General features: G+C 38.2%; 1 protein-coding gene across 1 annotated transcript; it reads right to left on the bottom strand.

Annotated features, from left to right (window-relative positions):
- Positions 1-211: 211 nt before the first annotated feature.
- On the bottom strand, positions 212-5,187 carry LOC131067613 (pentatricopeptide repeat-containing protein At4g37170-like). The gene is made up of 3 exons (XM_059220431.1): positions 3,366-5,187; positions 3,091-3,263; positions 212-2,776 (listed from the first exon to the last, which is right to left on the bottom strand). Exons 1-3 carry the CDS (start codon positions 5,115-5,117, stop codon positions 2,701-2,703), a joined length of 2,001 nt encoding a protein of 666 aa, XP_059076414.1. The 5' UTR covers positions 5,118-5,187; the 3' UTR covers positions 212-2,700.
- Between the last annotated feature and the right edge of the window lie 18,551 nt (positions 5,188-23,738).

Raw genomic sequence — 23,738 nt, 5'->3', positions numbered from 1 at the left:
TGCTAAAGTATCTCCTATCCTCCAACTTAATCTTAGAATCTATCTAATAACCAGCTAAATGTTAATCAGTATCATCCAATTGCTGCTCATTCAATATATTCACCATCACTTGTAAATCAGATTTACAAACAATCCTTAAGATATCATCTAATTCAATGAGTCAATAACTTAAATATAGTCTAATTTTATAATTTATACATTTTCTGGTCACTGTAGTGTGGGAGAAGGTGAAAGCATCTGACAAATCTCAGTGCAAGTGTGGAAGAAGGTGAAGGCATCTGACAAATACAAAAGAATAAATCACAATATCAAGTCATACTATGCAGAAGATACTTAACAGTGTTCCAAAAACAACAATTTTTCAAGAATACAAATTCTTTGCCATGAAACCAACTCAAGATTTAAACTGCAGTGAGACAATGCACAGACGCAGACGCTGAAGGTTGCCTTCTGCATATGCCAAATGTTTTATCTGAAATGCTATGGCCAACTGCAATGGGAGCCATTCTAAACACGCTCTTGAACTCCTCAAAATAAAACCAATAATAAATGGGAGATTCCGCCTGAATACTCCAGTCGAAACTCTTAAACAGCTGCATCAGCATACTAAAGCGTCGTTCTTGCCAACCTTCCAACAGAGCATGCCTCTGTACAAACTCGAGTTTTCTACTCTGGTCATTGCCAAATACTGCAGCTTGTGCTGCCAAGAAGATTGCAGAGATTGCAGAAGAACGGTACCCGCAGCCAGTGAATTGGGAGTAAAACAAAGGTATATCATTAATCCCACGTTCGTCGGATCGAAGACTCTTCATATGTTTTTAAATAATGATTTTCCATAACTTTTCAATTATTTGCATAATAGATACTTCATTGAATGTCACCTGTTAAATTTTCCCGCCACGTTTTTGGGAATTTTCAATTTAGAAGGATCATTCTCATCTCTGCCCTAGAAGAGGGCTCGGACTTTTAATACAGTTATTTTTACTGTTATTGAAAATGGAATGAAACCAGAAAAGTAACAAACATTTTTCATCAACGAAATACTTTGTACCTTTCCAGCGAAATCTACAGTGGTTTGTGGTTTGTAAGTGAAAATATATCGTGTTTGTATGCCGTTGTGCGCAATTTCTGTGGGTTTCAATTGACATTGTGTCCCAAGGATTTGAAAAGTGGTTTTCTATTCTTTCTTTTTCCTTAATCCAGTTTCTATCAAATGCAGAGTAAATCACCTACTTTATGTGATCCTTGCATATCTGTTAAATTCTCTGTTGTTAATAGAGTTCGAGCAAACAGAAAACTATACTAATATGGTACTTCTGTGAAGGAGCACAAAAACAAGTTCAGGGCATCTAAAGACATTTAAAATGAATGTTGTGATGTGCAATAGAAACCAAAACACTACACAGTGCTTTGGAAGTTTGAAACTATGCACCGATAAGAAAAAGTATTCTATACATTTGAAGCCGCCTAAAGTTTTGGCAACATGTTTAGGAACAAGCACATACTGAAAACTAATCCTAAATAAATAGAGATCAAGCAGATATGAGAAATATGTAAAATCAAGCAAGGTTCCATTTTAGGAAAACATTAAGATCAAGATCCTTATACAATTGCTAATAGTATCTGGAACTTAATTCAAGCAGGTCAACTCCTGCCACGCGTTATCAGGTTATTTCATCAATATTAAGTCTCCAAAGCTGTGCCTTACCATCAGGCAGGATTTGATACAGGAACCTGGAGTTGGTAGATAGATATTTAGTCTATATGTAGTGTGTCCTGTTAGATACTGAAAGTAACCATAAATTTATTTACGAAATATGCAGATACACCCAGCCAAATTTGTCGGAAATGGATAGAAATTTGAGAGAATGTGGAGAAACACGAACGAAATCTTTCAATGGGAAGTATGGAATTTTTTGTCTTTTGTACAGCTTTTTGAAAGTATACCTTGGATTATGCAATAATCAAGGAAACTTGCTCATATGTGCTGCTGAAATGTATGTGTCCAAGGAAGGATTATCCCCTCAGTCTGAGTATAGAATACAAATCCTGATCCCATCCCTGCTTTAGAATGGATATAATAAAGAGGATGAAGTTTTATTTTTGGTCCACAGGATAAACGAGTATCACCTGTTTCTCACCAGTTATGGTGGAAGTTTAATTAAAACGCTCACTCTTCCAATTTTTCATCCACACTATATTACGAAACATCTTGTTGGATTTGGGAGCAAATTATAAATCAGACTGTCCAGGATGCACAGTTAAAACACTTTTATTAATTTGCTCTTTGAATACTATACAATAAGAATGAAACTTATGATTTTAGGGTAGACTTTTAATTCTATTATCTTGATAATTTTCTCAACATTCGTAGAACAGCCTAATGATAGTGCAGGGCAAAACTATTCGGACATGAGCCAGGTCAACAAAAACAACAATTTAGGGACATTTGGCATGCCCAAGAATTGAAATTGCTTCAAATTAATACTTTGCCCTGTGATGATAGTCTGTCTCCATGCATAAAAGCTTTAAAAGAATTCTTGAGCTGATAGATAATTACAGAGAAATTTCTGTATGCAGGTCCTGTAAAATTCCAAAAATATACATTATGCATACCAAACCTGATTGATCCAGTTCCTTGTCATCATAGCCTTATCTGTAATCACAAAGTGAATGCAGATGATTGTTTATTTCATAATATCACCAGAAATCCCCACAAGAACAACATCCATCCCTAAAATGATGGAAATGATTTGAATCCCTTCTAACAATCTCTCATGCTACAACCTTGGGAAAAAAATTGTGATATAGTTATCTCCACAAGTGAATGTTCGTAAGAACCTGAAAGTCATTCCAGGTGTAGCAATAAGCTCAAAAGTAATGTCACGTGATTTTCATTATGGCACGATTTACAACATTCTATTGTGAATTCAAAAGTTTCTGGACTAAAATTGCTCCTCATTTTGATGATGTGTCATAGAGCGTCATCTGACATGTTGATACAAGAACTCTTACACAATTTTAATCCATAAGTGTTATGCTCTCCTCATCCTAACGGTGGATCACAGTGATATGATGAAAAAATCTTACAATTTTAATCCAGGAGCTTTTAATTTCACTATGAACTGTGAAAATCTTACATCTTTAAAATCGTAAAGTGCAAAATTTGTTTTAGGGATGGTAGTGACTTGAATCCCTTGCAACAATTTTTCATGCTGCAATCTTGTAGTTGAACTTAATGCCAAATGGCGATATGGCAATCTCTACACATGGGAAGGTTCTTTATAACCTTGACAGTCATCCCAGGTACCAGTTGTACAAAGTTTGGTTATTACATACCAATCTCTGTTCATATTTCCCTTCTAATCATCGAGCATTGCATAAACCACCTCGGCCTGTGATTGCGGTCTATCTTCTACCATAAATGTATGCACCTTGTCCTTGACCTCAATCCAGCTACGACCTGGCTTCTTTTTCACTCCTCTGTCTTCCATCATTTTTCTCACTTTTGTGGCATCATCCCATCTTCCAGCTGTGGCATAAATATGTGAAAGTGTTATGTAAGTTGCAGGATTTTCTGGTTCCAACTTAAAAAGATTTTCTGCAGCTCGTTCACCTAGTTCAATGTTACCCTGAGTTTTACAGGCACTAAGTAATGCAGACCACAAAAATACATCTGGTTCAAATGGCATCTTATTTAATAAATCTTCTGCCTCATCAAGGCGTCCAGCACGGCCAAGAAGGTCAATCATACATACATAGTGATCTGCCACTGGTTCAATCCCATAGTCATGGCGCATGGATTCAAAGTAATGTCGCCCTTGATCCACTAAACCTGCATGAGTGCATGCACATAAAACACCAATAAAAACCACATGGTCAGGTTTTGTGCCAGAACTTAACATTTTTTCAAATAAGTCGAGTGCTTCCTTGGCAAGCCCATGCTGGGCATATCCGGCAATCATAGCAGACCATGACACCAAGTCTGCATTCGGCATTTTCTTAAACACTTTCCACGCCCTTTCAACATTCCCGCACTTTGCATACATATCAACAAGAGCACTTTCCACAAAGGAACTTTCATCCAACTCGCTTCTGATTATATGGCCATGAGCTTGCTTTCCCAACTCTAGTGCTGATTGCATTGCACATGCACTTAATAAACTAGCAAAAGTAAACTGATTAGGCTTCATCCCCGCCATTTGCATTTGAGAAAACAAATTCAAAGCCTTCTCACCCCGCCCACTCTGAACAAGTCTCCCAATCATCACAGTCCATGAAACCACATCTCTGTCATGCATTTTCTCAAACACCTGGCATGATTTATCCAATCTTCCACATTTTGCATACATATCAACAAGTCCACTCCATACAAAAACGTCATAATCCCCCCCGGTTCGGATAATATGACCATGAACCTCGCTACCAAGTTTTCCAGCCACAACTCTAGCACATGCACTAAGAACACTAGCAATGGTATACTTACTTGACTCTCCGCCATTCTCTTGCATCCGTCTAAACACATCCAAGGCCTCCTCCACGAGCCCGTGCTGAACATAACCTGCAATAATAGTAGACCACGAGAACTCATCTCGCGTAGGAATTTCATCAAACAGTTTTCGTGCATAGTCAATCTTTCCATTCTTTAAATACACACCTATAGCTGTGTTCCATGAACAGATATCTCTCTCGAGCATTTTGTCAAACACTTTGCATGCATTATCCAAACTACCACATTTGGCGTACATATCTATCAGACGGTTCCACAGGTAAACCCTTTGCTTACATCCCTCTGAAATTATATGGCTGTGTACCCTTTTACCTTCTTTCAAAGATTTCAAATCGATGCAACCTTGCAAGAGTGTAGCATATACAGTAACATCTGGGTTAAAGCCAGATTGGCATAAAATGTCTACTGCTCTCCTCAATTGTCTCTTCTTACATAAATTGCCAATGGCTTCCTTTAATTTCCCTTGCTTGCAAAGTATATCAACATTTATTGACTGTTCATCTTTATAATTAGTACTGCACAGTTTATAGCTACGAGCATGACGTCCCAAGTAATTGGATAGTAGTATTCTGTTAAATTGGGTAGAAGAGTGAGAGATTTTATTCATCTTGTTTGACTAGAATGGTTTTTCTGCAAACTATCTGCAGGCATGTTATGCATGAGTAGAGCAAAGAGTTTTAAAATTGTTAGCCATATTCAAATCTACCATTTCATTTGAAATTTAATATTTTTTTAAAACAAAATTTCCATTAAAAAAATGCTTTACATGAGTTATCTACCTTAATTTAATTAATGCAATCAATTAGCAAAACAACTAATTTTTTGGACAGACAATTTGACTTAAATAAATGTGATGATTAAATAAGAGGATTGGTATATTGAGTCTAGATAATAAAGTTGGAATTTATGATACAATTCAAATAAATATGATAATTAAATAGGAAGGTGAGTGTATTTAGCTTTGGGATTATTGATGTATAAATAATGTTAATGTTTCATTATGAGAAAAAAAATGAATTGTTTTAGTTTGATAAATATTTTAGAGTTTGAACTATTATATAAAATGATGCAAAACAATCTTGAGTCTTGTGAGTTTGGTTTCAATTACCATGAACTTGATTTGATATGTAGAATAAATTTGAGTTACATGAAATCGATTTGACAAAAGATATGTTAAACAATTTGCTCGCCTTCGTCTTTAAGATATCTTAACTTTTCAAGGTGATGTGTAGAAACACCATTGATGAGCTTGGTGACTTAATAGGTGAGTGGCTCCTCCTAGGTCAAACCCCTTGGTAGGCTAAATTAACAACATTGATAAAGATTAAAGATAACATTCATTGACGCAAATGGTATATTCAATGATGCATATTCATTTACCCTTTAGAATTGAAGTGTGCTCTAATTATTGTCCTCTTGTATTCCATCATAGCATGAGTTTTAAAAGAACAATTAAAATCTTTAAATACAATGACATAACACCATGTTGCATGGAATGTGTGCTAAGTCAACTCACAATGACTAGTGAAAGGGGGTAAGAATATCAAATTTTTATTTTAATGCCTCAAAATTCAAGGATCATTCATATGCTCCTCAATATTGAGTTGGATCAATTTCTAGTAATGTGGAAGTGATTTGTAATGATAAGGTGGTAATGTCATGGTATAGAAAAATTGTACAACAATCAATGTCAATTGGCATGAAAAAGGTATTAACGGATAGCAAATATATGCCATTTTGTCAAACAAGTGTGAAAATAAAGATGGGTAGGGATTGGGCCACAATCAAAAGTTAACACAAGAGAATCTCACTTGTTGATATGTTATTACATTAGGACATTCTAATCGATGCATACATGACACTAAATAGGAGATGACATAGTTTTTCTAATTTTATGTGATAAGGGTTTGCATGACATAGCCATGTGATGTGTCAATGTGATGAAAATCCATGAGATGTGTATGTGATAAGGGTCTAGCTAATGTGGCCATGTGATAAAAGTCCACGTGATGGATTAATATGATAAAATGAGATAAAGCTCCAAAAAGTGGTGCAATAAAACACTACGTAATGTATGCATGTCTATTTAAAATAGTCTGTCCATCTAAATATGATGTATTAAATCACTATGTGATGGAGGCATGTCTATGTAAAATAGTATAACTCCATCTAAATATGTTGTAGTAAATCACTATGTGATGAAGGCATGTCTATGTAAATTAGTATCTCCATCTAAATATGATGATGAGTCTTTCTCTAGAATAAGACACCATTTGAAATCTCAACTATGAAAAGCATTAGTGATAATATATGCCCCCTTCAATTGGTTGTATCCAATAGATATAAGGAATTGGAGGAGTTGAAAAAGATAATATCATAACAATGTATAAAATCATGTAAGAATTATCATGAATGAGTATTTTGTGACAAGTTAGTAGTGAATACCAAATGATAATTACATCATATAAAATCAATAGATGATAAGATGCCCCTAATGGTGAGACAACTAACATGTCCTATAATAAATCATGTAGCCACTAAATAACACATGGTGTATGGGATAAGCATGAAATACATGGAAAATGTATAAGGGTAATATTATAGGCATGATGTTATCATGAAAGCATATAGAGTAGTAATAAATCTCAAAAATTAAAAGGTATGATAAAAATTAAAAAGGTGAAACTTAGGAACATAAATAAAGGAAGTGATAGGCCAAAATAAGTTTGAATACTCAAAAAGTGTCTCATGTAATATAATGACCAAGTGTTATAAAAAATAGGATTTCCAAACATGCATGATGCTAACTAGATCTTTTATTGGCTTGTCAACATTTTTATATAAATTAAATATACTAGTACCAAACATGGATGTAATGACAAGGGGTTCAAGAAAATTTAGACAAATTTTTTCCCTCGATTCTTTTTAGATCATTTGTATTATTAGGGTTATCTCAAATGAAAAAATAATCTAGTTGGCACCCTTCCTAAATTTTCCATTTCATGCTTGCAAGTGTTGCCCTAGGTCCTTGTTTTTGGTCCATCATAGATTATTGATTTAAGAACTCATAAATGGGTCACCTTGATTATGTCATGTTCAAAGTTATGCTTTACATCCATCTAAATCTTTGTGTTTTGATCATCTATTAGAGATTCTATGTTTTGGGAGGTTTTAAGTCATGTTTGTATGTTTCGGTAGAGATGCAAAGTTTCCATGCAAGTTGCATCCCAACCTTCACTTCTCACTTCCTTTATTGTTCATAGATGTTCAAATTTTGCATGTAACTTTTGTAAGTTGCATCCCAACCTTTTCTTCACATTTCTTATGTTTCTCACATACTTCCAAACCACATGTGCAAGTTTGCAAATTTTGTAAGATGCATCCCAACATCTACCTTTGACTTCCTCTATTGCCCATGGACTTTTCAACACTACATACAATTTTACAAAATTTAATATTTGCATCTTGATCTTTTCTTACTGCCTTGTTCACTTCCCATAAAAATTCTAAGTCTTTATACAACTTCACAACTTTAGCAAGTTGCTTCCCAAGTTTCAATTCCCACCTTCTTTGTTCCCCACAAAATTTTAGAGTCTCCATGCAACTTTGCAACTTTTTAAAATTGCATCCCAAGTTCTTTCAGATAGCTTGTCTTCGAAAACTTTTCATTTCTCTTACAAATTGCATCCTTACTTCCTATTGTTAAATAGATTTGTCACCTTGAATTTTAATATGATTCACCCAACAGAAAGTGGACAAACATTCCAAGAGTTGGAGAGATGGCTTACTAAATTGCAATCTTCCTTCATGTTTGAGAAGGGAAACTCCCTCATACGATATTGTTTTGGAATTTTCGGTGTGATTTTAACCAAAAAATACCTAAAGGAATGAGAAAGACTCAAAATGATTGAAATAATAAAAAGTCCATAACAAAAAATGTACAAATGTTATTTTGGATTTGAAAAGCATTCAATATTGAACCAAATACATCATAAATATCAGAGACTATGCATAAGAACTCTATGACGAGTGCAAATTTTGAACAATAACACATTCAAATCAGCTACCAAGAAATGAATATGTTTTCAAAATAAAAATTATTGAAGACTATTTTTGTAAGGTCCTCAGAAATAAAAAACTATAAAATATTTAATTAACATATTTAACACATCATTAAATATTGAATATCCTTAAATGCTCCATTTATAAATATAAATAAATATTACAATTATAATTTCCAATGGAGTTCAAGTGCTTATTCCCAAAAAACACATATATAATATCATAAATACAAGAGGTTGGCCCACTTGGCATGATGATAACAATATAATTAAAGCATAAATTACAAGATACAAATAATAAGAAATACAATCATCCTTGTTTCCCACCAACCATAAGGTCATCTTCTAGTTGAGGGGGAACATGGCCCAGGCACTTTTCAGCCCAAACACAAAGTAATCATGCTTCCCTAAAGCTCTTCCTAACATGAATAACCATCGACCTTGCACAAAGAGCCTAGCAACCTGGTGTGTGAGTGAAAATGTGTGCAAATAAAATGATTGAAATACTAAGTTAACAATCTAAGCAAAACAAAAATCAATCAAACACTCAAGATAAGGACGCTTAAGAAGGAAAATTGGATTAAATGAAAAGAAAGCAATTAAAATGCAAACCAATAACCCCTCCATTTGATGGTCCTTTGATTGGATGTGTGCTTGATCTATGCTACCAAGGGTGCTTGAAGGTGCTTCATGATGGTTGGATATGCCAAAAACTAAGCTAAATTGGATGCAGGATGTGAGTAATTAAATTGGCATTATAACAACATGATAACATGAAAGTGGATCCAAAAAGGATGTAAGATGAGGATTCAAAATAGTATTACGATGGTATGAAAGCATGAAAGTGGATGGATTGTGAAGGAAAATGGGGGGATTAAATAGGCCAAGCTAGGAGAAGAGGAGGCATGAAAATGAGACACTTGTCCTTGAGAAGGGCAAGTGTCATGGATGGAAATGACGAGTGTCCTTGAGAAGGGAAAGTGTCATGGAAAAGAATGACAAGTGTCCTTGAGGACACATTCCTATTTGGGAGAGAGACACCCAAACAAGAAGGTTCCATTCCAAATATCAAGATAATTAGGATATTTCCCCAAATATTAGGAAATTTAAGATATTTTCATTCCAAATATGAATATATTTCCAAATATCAAGATAATTAGGATATTTTTTCAAATTTTAGGAAATTTCCCCAAATATTAGGAAATTTAAGATATTTGGGAATGTGCACACATCTAGGAAGGGAAAGAGGATAAGGTTGACTAAAACCTATGGAATAACATGTGTCCTTGAAGAGAGAGACACCCAAAAAGGAAGGTCCCATTCCAAATATGAAGATATTCCCAAATATTGTCCATTGTTTTAGATATTTCCCCAAATTTTAGGAAATTTCTCCAAATATTAGGAATTTCAAGATATTTGGGAATGTGCACACATATGGAGACGGAAAGAGGATAAGGTTAACTAAAACCTATGGTTAGCTAGGTGGGCTAGGTTTAGAGGAAGGGTTAGATGAGTGTTAAGGTTAGGAGACATGTGAGGAAATAGTTTTAATTAATTTAATTAATTAATTCAATAAAGGATATTAGAAGGAAAGGACAAAGATGAATTAAATAGTCAAACTATGTATTTGATTTATTTAATAGACAAAGGGATCAAATTTAATTAACTAATTAATTTATGATTGTCAAATAATTAATTAAATGAGGACTATAGCATAATTAACAAAATTAATTAGCTAGGAGGAAACACTAATTAATTAAATAATGCATAATTATTTAATTTAAGAGAATTTTGAATAGTTAAATTCAATCATTAAATTAATCAAATTTAGGTGTCTACATTTTGCCCCTCTTTGTCATGGCGCTAGTCACAACATTAGTGTGAAGACAATAAGACACCAGTGACTTGAAGAATAGAGAGTGGGAAAATTCCCTAGTGATAAATTGACAATGGATGAAGGACGGGTTAGTGATGCCCCAGAAAGCAAAAATAGATTTGAAAGAATGGTGAATGCAAATGAAACAAATGACATGCATGAAATGATCATGGAGCATGAGCACCCTTAAAAATGGGTTAGCATGCAATGAGCACTTATTTTGATTTATTGTATATGAGGCACCGGGGTATGAGGAACCAAGGTGATTTCATAACTAATGCATGGACTGACGCAACAAACAAATACAAAAAGGTTAGTCTAGCACCACACAAAGTTGAAGAGAAACTTTGCAGGAAACAATGCTAGAAACACCACAACCAGAAGATATGCCCAAGTGTAACATGAGATAGTCGACACCTCATGAGGGAACAATATGGGACACATCAAGAAAACACACACAAGCAAAAGAAAACAAGACTATGCCCCAAGTTTCATCACTCATAGCGCACCATGATATAAAGGATCATGGCGATTAAGAGGAAACAAAAGGAAGGAGCTCAAAAAGATAAACAAATAAAAAAGAATCAAAGCCAACATGAGTGCCTCAAATATCTTTTGCCAAAAAAGATGACTAACGGATGAGATTTGATGCTATCTGACTTGAGGAAGGATACATCTTGCATAGACTAATGATTGGATAAAAGGACATAATCACAAAAAGATACCTAGGACAATCCCGATGACAGAGACACTCTAGGATGATTGTTGAAAAACTAGCGGAAAAGACATGATCTCGATGACACACAACTGGATGATGCAAAGGATGAGACCTAAGGACACATAAGTACAAGTGGAATTAGATGGAGACACACGACCGATGCTATGCACGAGACACTATTTACAAGATGTACAAGAGCTATGGATGATGGATGAGGATCTAGGGATAGAGATGATATTACCCAAGTCAAGATGAAAAGCCATGAGAGATTGATGATTGATTGGGTGTTGTTGATGTGAGAACGATATATCCCAAAACAACACTAGGATTGAATTGATGGTGGATGGATTATTTTTGGTGTGGGAATGATATATCCCAGAACAACATGAGGATTGGGAAGGATGCATCTCAATGATGATGATTTGATTGGAGCTTGACTTTGGATAGATGAGGGAGATGGATAGGATTTGCATGTGATGGTGGATTGCAAGGAGCAGATGGATTGATTGGATGGATGGCATTGGATTGTGTACGGTAGCCTAGAGATAGATACCAATGGTAGGGGATGTAAGAGGTGATAGAATAATATTATGGGAAGGATTGAGAAATGGAGGATAGGATGAAAAAGATTCAGAGATGAAAGCATTATGGATTTGGTTGGGAGATGAAATGATGAGGGACGAAGGGATGGAGGTAGATGAGGATTGGGGGAGGATCAGGTTATGGATGAAGGGATGGAGGAACAAAGAGATAAGGATTGGTGGATGAATGGGTTAATGAATGAATGGTGGGTGTGATAGGGTCTTTAGGGACTATGTCACAAAGGGATAAGATGCCCCTTTTAGGACATGTCATTCATGATGAGGCATTAGAAGGGATATGGTAGGAGGATAAGAAATTGAGGGAAGTGGATGGGAGATAGGGTAATGGGTGGATAAGAATTATGAAGATATGTAGAAGGATTACATGGGTGGGAGGAGGGATGGGTGGATAGGAAGGCAAATGCAGGAAAAGTGTGATGGGGAAATGGAGGCCAAGAGGTGTCCAAAGAATGTATACATTGTGGCCTTTTCTTTTTTATCAAGATACAAAGGAGGAGAGAGGAAGTGAAAGAGATATGATATGATGGGTAAGGTAGGAAGGAAAATGGAGGAAAATTGTGATGGGGAAATGAAGGCCAAGAGGTGTCCAAAGCATGTATAAATGGTGGCCTTTTCTTTTTATCAAGATCCAAAGGGGGAGGGAAAAAGTGAAAGGGATAGGATATGATGGATATGGTAGGTAGATGAGATGGAGTAGGTGATGGATGGATGGCCAAAAAAACTTGCCCCAAATGTGGAGAACAAAAAGATGGAGGGAATTACACATGATGCCTATTTGCCAGGTTTTCATCATGGTACTTGTCCAAGGCACCTATTTGCTAAGTTTTCACCATTGGACAAATTTTTCTCTTTACTTTTTTTTTCTTTCTTTTTTTTAATTTTCTATTAATTTTTTTATTTTTTGGGAGGAAATTTATGGATGGAGATGGATGAGTATAAATGGATTTGGAAGATAGTCAATAAGGGAGATGGATGGAGGACTCAAGAATCAAGTTTCATATCAAGGTAATTGGAGCCCATTTGGAGTAATCATTGGATGTTGGTACAACCTTATTAAGATGGGTGGACTATGTAAAGGCTTGGATTAGATGGCTTTGATAGGAGATATAAGAAATGTAATGGATATGGTGATGGAAAGTGTTTGGATGGAATGATGGAGAATGAGTGTGATAGGGGAATGTTGTCAAGACCAACATTGACACATCTTGTGGGGGATGTGGGATGAGTGAAGGAGGAAATAGAGGGAACATGAGGATATGATAGAGGAGTAATGATAGGTAGCTTTGGGACATAGGGACCCAAAATAGGTTTAGGAGATGGAAGGAAAGTATTCTTAGCTTGTGGACTAGCAACTTTGGATGCCATTTGAGTTTTTTCTTTTAGATGCATTGCTTCTTTTTCCTCGGTATCCACATTGTTTTTTATTTTTCTTTAGTGGGCCTTGTTGGCCTTTGGGATTTATTGTATTGTTTTATTAGATCTTTCTTTGTTTAAGCATGTATTTTTGAGTGGACATGGTTATCTTTATATTGTTGTGGATGTTTAGCTTTATGCATTTGTGATTTGGCATCCAAACTATTGCTAGTAGTCTTGGAAGGAGTGTGCAGAGTTGTAGGATATGGAGAGAATATGGATGGAGTGATGGATGTATAATGTTGGATGGAATGCGGGGATATGTGCCTTTGTTGATCTTAATTGGGAATGAAAGGAGTGGGATTTTTATGATAGGTTATGGGGATATGGGATATGTGTATGGAGGGAAGAGTAGGGAAAGATGAAGGATGGGGTTTTGGGATATAAGGGCCTAAAATAGATTTAGCATGTGGGGGATATATATGATGGTATACTTTGGGATATAGGGATCCAAAATTGATTTAAAGGATGGAGGAGGGAGATAGATGGTTGTTTTGGATTTATATGATGGAGGAGGGGGATGGCAAAAAATGATTTGGAGGAATGATGGGAAGATGGGATGGTAGGTTTGGGAACACATTTAGATTTTGCATTAGTTGTACAAACTTTTTTGGATGAATTGCCTTGGGATATATAACCAAGACCCTGAGACCCTAGATGTGCTTTGACATGGATGGGCTCCAAAGTACCTTGCTCATGTAGGCCTAAGCCTTTACTTTGATAGTTCATTTTTATGAGTATTTTGTCTAAAATGGGATACTTGTTCTCTGGGGAACAAGATATAAGTCCTTTATCGAATGGAGAGGGATGGGTCATGAACATGAGGTGTTGTTCCACTACAAGTGAACTGCCATGGACGAATGTAAGCAAACCAAGAGGGTAGAGTAATGGAAATCAGATGGTTTGGATGGGAAGAAATAAGGGATCATGCAATGGGTTTGATAGGATAGGAGGATCTTGACTTCAATGAGGGGATGATAAGGTATCATGATATGGAGGAAGCAAAATGGCAGGATCTTGATGTGGATGAGGGGATGATAATGGATCTTGATATATAGTAGATGGGATGGTAGGATCTTGATTTGGATAGATGGATATTTCAACATGCTCTGGAATAAGATCTTGGCATGATGGGATTGGTGTGGATGGTGATATAGAAGATAAATGGATATACTCTTTAGATAGAATGGATGGAAGGATGGGAGGTTCTTTAACTGGGGTAGATGTAGTGGAATGGAGGTTCTTCAACTAAGGTAGATGGAGTGTATGGAAGGATATGAGGTTCATTGGATTGAGTTTGAATGATTGTAGGAGTAGGATACAAGGATTGTGGTTGTATAATGTCAATAGATGAGAGGGTTTTGATGGAATTAGGAGGTGGGAGAGGAATGATAGGTGTGGGAGGTGGAAGGGAAGTTGCACAAATGGAGGGTGGTGGGTTGAGATAAGATGGATTGGATGATGGTAGATTAAGGTATGATGAAGTGGATGGTGGGTGGAGATAGGATGAAGTAGGTGGTGGTGTATTGAGGTAGGATGAAGGATTAGGATTGGATGAAGGATTGAGGTAGGATGGGGAATTGGGATTATGAATTCTATAATGGATTTAGGGATAATGAGATGGTAGATTTAGATTAGGGATGCATCTAGAAATGTTGTTATGAAAAGATGGAGGTTGGGATAGGATCATGGGATAAGATGGAGGCATGGGTGTTGCATATAAGGGATGCATGGATGTGATATATGAGGGATATGTGGGTGGAAGACATAATGGATCCCTTGTCAAAGGTGTGATAAGGATTATGAGTGGATATGCATGGAGGAATGGTAGGGTAACTAGGATGAACAATTAGATTTTGGTTTCTGACACTGGGCACAAGCTTGCTAAGGATGAGGGCATCAAGGTTTTCAATTTCATATTCGTCTTGATCAACAAGACTCTCATCATCATCAAAATGGGATGAAGTGGAAGAAAAGGAAGGATGACAAAACTCATCATAATAAAATTGTGACATGACGATTAGTCAATGAGTTGGAGAGATGAAAGATGAAAATGGACAACAGACTAAAGCTCAGAATAGGATGAGTGGCAAGCATAGACTAGGATGAAGGACTAAATTTTAGGAAGTTGGAAAGAGGATGAAGTTTGATATTTGTTTTTGGATGTTTGATATTTGGATTGAGATATGTTTGATGTATGGATTGATGACTTAGGAAGAAAGTAATAATGACATGACTCTGGTGACAATGATGATGGATGAAAAATGATGATTATGACGATGCAAATGTGGATGATAATAGAAACTATGCTAGGACTAGGATAACAATCATGAAGACGCAAATCTAGGACTTTGATGGACAATAAGTTTGGACTTCGAACAACTAATTTTTGACTTGTTCTTTGGAAAAAAGTTTTGTGACACAGATACATCAAGCACAAAAGCAATTGTTTGACTCAATTGAAGGATGAGAGCCTAAATTAGCCCAAGATGTTTACACTTACTAGTCAAAAGATGAAGACAACTTAGATAAAACATCTTGAAGCTTGGAATACAAATACTACTTGTTGAGTACCCACTTGGATTTCTCCATATACTAAGACAAAGTGGACAGAAAGAGATTTTGGAGGCATTGACTCCCCCTTACATGACACACAAATCTCGAGCACACCAAAATATCATACCTTTAAGATTAAAAGATCTTGTGAACCGAGGGACATCTATCTCAACAATGAACAATACAAATTGGGGCAGCTTTGGAGGTCTGACCTCCTGCACCAACAAGTATCAAAGGTTTTGGGCTACTATAAACATTGGTTCATAGTGGGGGAACTTTTGGGGTAAATCTGGTGGCTGTACATGTGACAACTAACTCATTTAAGAGATCTCGGCTTGTAAAACACAGGTTTTTATGCATCTTCCACACAAGCACTACGAGATTTTGAATTTCGTCAAGACCACAAAAGTATTTGCATGTAGATATTGAGGGAAACCGTTGGTATAATGCAACTACACCAGTTGATTATGGCTTTCACCAAAACCACAAATATTTATATTGAAGACTGAAAGAAACTATCGCTTGGGTCATTCCCTCTCACCCACCTATTGCATCAGGAGGCAGACCCTTTTTCTAATAAATCTAGCACACTTTCTCTTACACCTAAGGTCACACGAACATGCGAGGGGAGAGGATACTTGAATGCTACCCTTAGAGAATCTAATATAAATCAAAGTGAAATATTGCACGATTTTTTATCACCCAAGATTTGTGGAAGGCAAGGGGAGAGCATACTATTGACTCTAAATTTTACCTTGGAAACGAACAGCCTTATGGGAAATTCAGTGACGAGGGACTTGTTACACGGGTTTCACTGAATAACCTCCGGGATTGAGAAGTTGACTCTTCCTTATGGGTTTGGAGGGAAAAAGGGGGAGAAATAAACATTAAGAACAATAAATTTAGACTATTGAGGCGATACGCCAGAGCTTTTAAAGGACATGAGCATACAAAATCCAAATACATATGACTTTCATAAGCCCATTCAACAATCTACAAGTCTGGATCAGGAACATAACCAAGATACAATACTCATCATGTATTTACCTGATAACAAATGTGAAACATAGTTTAATTAGCAAAATCTTAGATAGATGTATTCCCAAAGTTATTGGAATTTTAATAGAACAACACAGAAAAGACCATCAAAGCATACTGAAAGAGGTATCATAAAGGCCACAAGCACAATTTGAATAACCTTCTTCAGACAAGCAGTAATATTTTTTTAAAGGCCAAAATATCTACTAAGTAAACTTAATTGTTCTTCAAAAGTTTTGAATCCCCTGGCAACAGGGAAAAAACAAGCATAAATAGAGCACCCATCTCTGGAAAACAGCTCCCAAAACATGCCAAAAAGGCATAACCACCCTGAACAGAAAACCATGTTGTGTCGACCCTGAAGATCGCACCCAGCAAAACGGCCCTGAAACCCCACTTCTTGCCGGCAACAGTCTTCATACTGCCATGAACCGAAAAGATTTCACTAACCGTGGATAGGCTGCTAGAACATCTACAGAAATATGGGTAACTGCTTGCTTATTACGCTAAAAGGTGGCCTCAAAAAGGAAACTAGTCAACATGCCTTTCCATTTGTCACCATCACACTACTCCAAAAATTGGACGCCACATACAGACCGAGGGAGTAACGTCGTGCCGACAATTGTCCTACACGCCCTGCGTTACTGGAAAACTAAAGAGGCAAACAAAAAAAGGAGAACCCAGCGACAAACCTTAGACCATGGGGTTTTAATGTGAACATTTCTTGGCGACTAATAGGGGAAATTCTACCTGCGAAATAGGAGAACCCAAAACTACTGGCTCGCAGACCAGACTTCATGCCAAAATGGGACGAAGCAGATCGAAGGCCTGTTGCAAAGGCAACCATTCATCCTCAGAGAGCGTAGCCTGTGCCTCTAAATTCTGGAAACACTGATCCAGGCAAATTACTTCATCAAAAGGTAAGGTTACAAGCTCGTCCTATACCTGCTTCAAGAGAGCAGAGAGTTGGGCCAGAGGGTGTAAAATACACTCCACCTCGGTCACAGAAATAGGGTTCCCCAGGCACTATAGGAAAGCTCTATCTTGCTGCAAATACTCAACCTAGCTTAATATTTGCTCAAACCTTAGCACAGTGTCGTCCATGGGAAAAGGAGAGGGCAGACCCAATGAAACAAACCTCTCTAAATGTCGCTTGATGTCTAGAACTGAAAACTGCAAGGGCGTTAGGGCCGTTGAAGCCTACATGACTATCCTGTGCCAGTTTATGAAAACATTCATCTTTTTAATCAATTGGCGATGATCAACAATCCCTTTCTCCCTTAGTCCCTCATCCTGAGCAGAATACAACAACTGAATAAGACTCTGGGCTACTGAGAACTTACGGCCAATAACAAGCATGGAACTGCTAATGAGGGCATTAGCCTCAGCGCAGAGGGACTGCATGTCACTAAGGAATCTTAACACATGTTGCAGGGAGGGACAATACTACTTTACCTTTTCCCAATGAGAAACATACAATTTTGTCAACATGGTAGAAAAGTCTGGAGAAATCTACTACGGAGGTGGAATGTTCAGTAATCACGAAATTTTATTATCCTTCACAACCATTTCCTGCTGGAGCCGGCTGCATTTTCTTTGTTCAATGGCCACTTGATTTTCCAAAGTAAGGATCTTTCCCTGTCCACTCCGAACATCTTGCTGCAGCTGCGATGTGTGATCTTGTTCATGCCGCAAAAGAGTCTCCAACTCTAAAATGCGCTCACCAAATTGTCCAAGACTAGCCTCTCTCGCTTTTACTTTTGCTTTGAAATTTGTCTTTTCCTCACACAGTGATACTTGGGCCTCACTCAGTTGATGGGCATAATCCTCTTTGAGAAAGATTTCTTCGAGCAGCTGCATTTGGACCTGAGTAACATCCCTAGACGCATCCTTTAATTGTTATATTTTCATATCCTTATCTTGCAATTCCTTTAGAGCCACGTTCCTTGTCGCTTCTTGGCCTTTTAGTTGAGAGCTCACATTGTTGAAGGCCGACTGCAACTTCCCTTTCTCTTAATTAGCCTAAGCTAGCAAACTTTGCAGACGATTGATTTCTGAGCCCCGAGATTTGTCTTCCTTCCTTTGCTGGGTAAGGGAATCTCAAAGACTAACATTCTCTGCTTGGAGCTTTTCCAGATGGTGGCTCTTCTTGATAAAATCTATGGATACTGCTTTTGAAGTCTCCTCCATCATTCCTATTTTGTCAGATGTTGTGGCACTTTGAAGACTAACACCGATGGCTTGTAGCACGTAATCATTTGGTCTCATCTGAGATTCTGATTTGTCAACCTTGGAAAAAAGATTTGCAAAGTAGAGGCAATCCTTTTGCTCACTGAAATGTGTTTGCAATTGAGGGCGGGCTGGATGAGTTCCTTCCTTTTCCTTCCGCTTGCTCGTCTTACCCAGGCTAGTGGTCCTATCATAAGCAACCTGCTGCTGGAAATCATCTGGGTTATCGATAGCTTGACCTGCAAAAGCTGCACCAGGAGGGACTGCAAAGGGGAATTGCGAAATGGGCCCAGCGAAAGTAGTCTGGATGGGGTGGGCCAGAGTCAATGGGGAAAATAATGGGACAAAAGGGGAAGCCCCTAATGGGAAAGGGCTTGAGGACGCTGCGCCCATAACCTGAGGAGAGGACTCTCCAAAACCTAGCCTACACAACACAGGGGTTGTTTCTGATGCTAGCAAGGGAAATGCTGAGGATATGAAAGTCATGGCCAGGAAAGGGACAGAGGCCTGCAGGAGCACATTTTAGGGATCAACCGACATACCTTTCGGGGCTAAAGTGAGAGGGGTAGGGACTGAGGTTTGCATTGTGGCCACGGGGACAGTTGACAGAATATCCTGAGCCAGAGATGAGAGAAAAAATGGATGTACCTGAATAGTGGAAGGCAGCGGTCGCTGAAGATCCGAAAGTGGGTTTACTTCTGACGTGCTAGGATATTGTTTCTTCTTTGGAGGGATCTCAAGGGACTGCTTCTCAGACTGCCTCTTACTAGCTTGCAAACGAGGCCTGCGAGCTGCGCTATCCAAAGGAAGGAGAATTTGTGGTTCTGGGTCTTGCCCTTCGATATTTATAACCTCAACCTCCGATCACATGGCAATCTTGGGAGATGAGTCCCCACGTGAGGAACTATCACCTGTCTCATCATCAGATTTATTTACCTTACACCATTCCTGTTCAAAACACTCATCTAGGGGTGCATTCCCGATGCTGGCTCTAGGCTGATTTACCTTCTGTCGATAAACCCAAAAATCTTCCCTTTTCTTTCTAGACCAAACTAAAGTCTTCATGTTTTCCAACAACGCCTGAGGAATAGGCTTCACGGGGTTGAACTTCTGCAAGGGAGAATAGAACTTTAGCCATGGGGGTGTCTTAAGACAGAAAAATTGTCAGGGCCCACATACAGGTTCAGGTCGTCAACCTGGGGGGTCGTGCGCTTTGCCCATAAATTCTGAGGTTCATGCCCGACAGCATTCTTTCTTTTGCTTAAGCAACCATTGGGGTCATAGCTCCAAGAGTCATCAATCACTACAAAATCAAGCTGCATCATCTTTGATGTCAGGATTTCTTTTGCAATTTTTCTTCTCATTAGGGTGATTGAGCCAATGGCCTTGTTATCTTTGGTGATAGAGGTATCATGCTTTCCAGCCCCGATGGCTCCTTCGATCCTCACCAACTGCCTTGCCATTTCAAGGGCCAGGGTTTGATCAGTTACATAAGTGGGCAGCCGAAAAGGTTCTTTAGAGAACCCATGCACTCGGATGAAAGAAAAATCAGGGCCCATGAACCAGTCGCAAGGAGGGTGCTCATTTTGCATACAGTTCATCTGGATCTAAGAGAAACGGGCTAATGGCTCATTGGGGATCACTCCAAAGTCCTTGAGAACAGGAGCCATGAACAGATCCAAAAATTGATAGGAATCATAGGAGGCCAACAGTAGGGGTGTCCAGCAAGACACCGACATTACATTTCCAGATTCGTCATAAGTGGCCAAGTGCATGAACTGTCCGAAGAAAGCCTCATTTTGGTGCAAAAGAAGGTGTACCAATACCGAAGAGAATCTGAAGCACTGCAACTATTGGAACTCAGATAATTGCTTAATGATGGCCCTAGCAATAGTTACAGAGAAGTCAAAGTGAAAAAGTTCTCTTTGCTTCCTACATTTGAAGAGAAAATCCATCATGGAAGTTGTGATATCTCAGTCGCTGTCATGACCACACAACCATGTAGTGTAGAAGAGATATCTTTGAGGTCGTCCTACTTTAGGTCACTGTAGGACAAAGGGAACTTCGGAAGTCCAGCCAACAGACTTCGGTTGAAGGTACTTTGACAAAAAGTCAAAGCATCTCTCCTGGTGCTTCAGAACTCCTCCATTGAGCTTTTCGAGAAAACCTATGTTGCTTCAAAAATTGGGAAGCACATCATCTCCCTAATGGCTTTCGAGGATATGACCAATCTCAAGAGGGAGCCGCTAATAGAGCATGAGGTGGGATCAAAAACCTCCGCACAAGCTGCTACGAGCTCAGGGCAGTACGAAACTGCGGGAACCAAGCATTGGGGAGCACCACTGTTCCAAAAATGCACCGCCACAAATTGAGGGTCAATTATGTGATGCAACATCCTCGAGCAAGTAGCCTCTCTGAGGCTCTTGGGCTACTTACGAATCTAGGGTTCGAAAATATTTTCCAAAGAATCCAAAATAGCAAACGCATTTCAGGTTGTCATTTTAGTCTTGGCCTTCGTTTTTGGATACTCCTTCTTTAGAGGGACAACATGCGCAGAATAAGATAGTTCTCTGAAAATATTAACCTAGAAACCTCTGGGAATAGCGCTTGCAGACGTGGCTTCAAAATCCATTATGAGTAGAAAGCTTCCCTTCTTTTTCCTGGAAAAAACTAAAAATGGGAGATAAAACTTTGCTTGCCTTCTTTTCTCTCACTTTTCAAAAACAAAACGGACCGATAGGAGGGAAAAGCTTCAAGCCTTAAATGCATAACGTGGCTAGATTTTCGCAAAAACTAAATGCTTAATGGCAAGGAGCTGCTTACACGTGCACCAACTCAAATTGTTGCTGCAATAAACCCCGGCGGATGAAGGGTGTCGTCATTCCCGCTTCCCTAGAATACCTTTGGCTAGTTTAACATTACTTGGGGGAAAATCCCTCAGGAAAATCTTTTCTTTGATCGAGAGGATTGGTTAGAAATAATGCTCGCGCGAGTTGAAACAGTCTAGTGAAACTTGATATTTAAAGCGCAACGTACTTGAATGTACGCATGGTTCTTTGCTTATATCCACTTCTCTCTTGAGGTAATTGACAAGACCTCGGTATCTTGAGGATAATCCCATTCACATGACGTGAATTAATGGAGAAATGACAGAAACATTGGCATTTGGGAAGGCATGAGCTCTAAGTATTGGACATCCTTGTGCTGAAATTTTGCTATAAATATGTCTTTTCAAACATTCTTTTACCATATTGCAAGCTTTAATAGTGGAGCTTCTGTAGAAATGGATACTCCTGTTAGGCTCATCAGCAAGAAAGCGCAGGTCACTTTCTTGGGAAACATTTCCGACCAAAGGTTGCAGGGGATGACATGCAGGAAGAACCCTTTAATAATAGTTGCCATTACATGGATACTTGGAGAGGATTTTGTTGGTAACCTAGACCGATATCGAGTGAATACGAACATCTGCTCGTGATTCATAGCCTCTCTGCTGGATTGCAGTCAGTTTGGGGTAATAGCAACGCAACTGACTCAAGCTCTCTTTTTAGAGGACTACTTGGGTGGACTGGAGAATGTAGTTGAATACTATGTACCCTTCTGAGGGCTCCCTCTGGCGTCAGACTTGGAGTAGTTCATCACACTCAACGAGGAGGTGGCTTGGCATCCACTCATTGGTGGGCTAAAAACAATGATGTTGTCCTCTCATCAATATCGTGCCGAGCTTGCCGCAAAATTTCTTTTGCGCATATATTTGATAGTCCCGATTCTGAAAGGCACGGGATGGTATATTGGATTCAGGGATTATATCTTCCCGAGAATTTTAATGTCAGATCAGCAACCAAACCTGGTTGTTATTTTCATGCCTGGGGAGCTCGAGAGTGCCTCTGACTCGGAGTGACTAGGGAAAGAAGAAAACTCTAACACTGATGAGGGAGAGACTAAAAAGAGCCACTAAAGAGGTGACAAACCATCCACTTGGATTTGAACAAAAAGATTGTAGAAAAAGGAGAGGCCAAGAACCTATTCATTTTGTAACGAAAATACAAGAATGCTCTTAATATAATTGATTTTTTCTTTTCTCCTTTATCTGTCTTCTCTTCTTTATCTGCTTGCTTGGTTCTAGGTAGAAATAAATAAGATAAATAGGCACTATATACATTATGAACATGATATACATTATATACCTTAAAAAGGGAAGGGAACCTTTAATGAAAAGGTTTGAGGTGGAAACTGTTAACCGGGATGGGGAGGGCATCCCCATTCATATCTTCTAACTCGAAAGCATTGAAACTTTTGTAACCTATAATGCGGAAAGGTCCCTCCCATAGGTAGTCGAACTTGGCGTGTTGACTAGGTTTCATTGTCCTCTCGTTATATTTCAATACGAGGTCTCCAAGGGCAAAAATCAGATTAGAACTCTTTTTACTGTCAAACCATCTTTTGATGACTTCCTATTTTCTTGGAGAGCCGTGAAAGCTACCTCCCTTGCTTCTTCTAGCTCCATAATCTCTGCCAACCTTACGGCCATGGACCTATTTTCGGCAATCTCCATTGATTTTAGCAATTGCAACATCGGGATCTCTAGTGACATAGGGAAAAGTGTATCTTTTCTATATACCAGCTTGTACGGGGAGTTTTTTAGAATCTGTTTGGGTGTTATGTGGTCTGCCCATAGTGCGCTTCTTAGGTGGTGGTGCCACTCTCTCTTGTATTCAGAATCTATCATTTTAATAAG

The sequence above is a fragment of the Cryptomeria japonica genome, chromosome 5 (assembly GCF_030272615.1).
Source record: "Cryptomeria japonica chromosome 5, Sugi_1.0, whole genome shotgun sequence".
NCBI classification, from domain to species: domain Eukaryota; kingdom Viridiplantae; phylum Streptophyta; class Pinopsida; order Cupressales; family Cupressaceae; genus Cryptomeria; species Cryptomeria japonica.
This window is presented reverse-complemented; position numbering and strand designations above follow the sequence as displayed.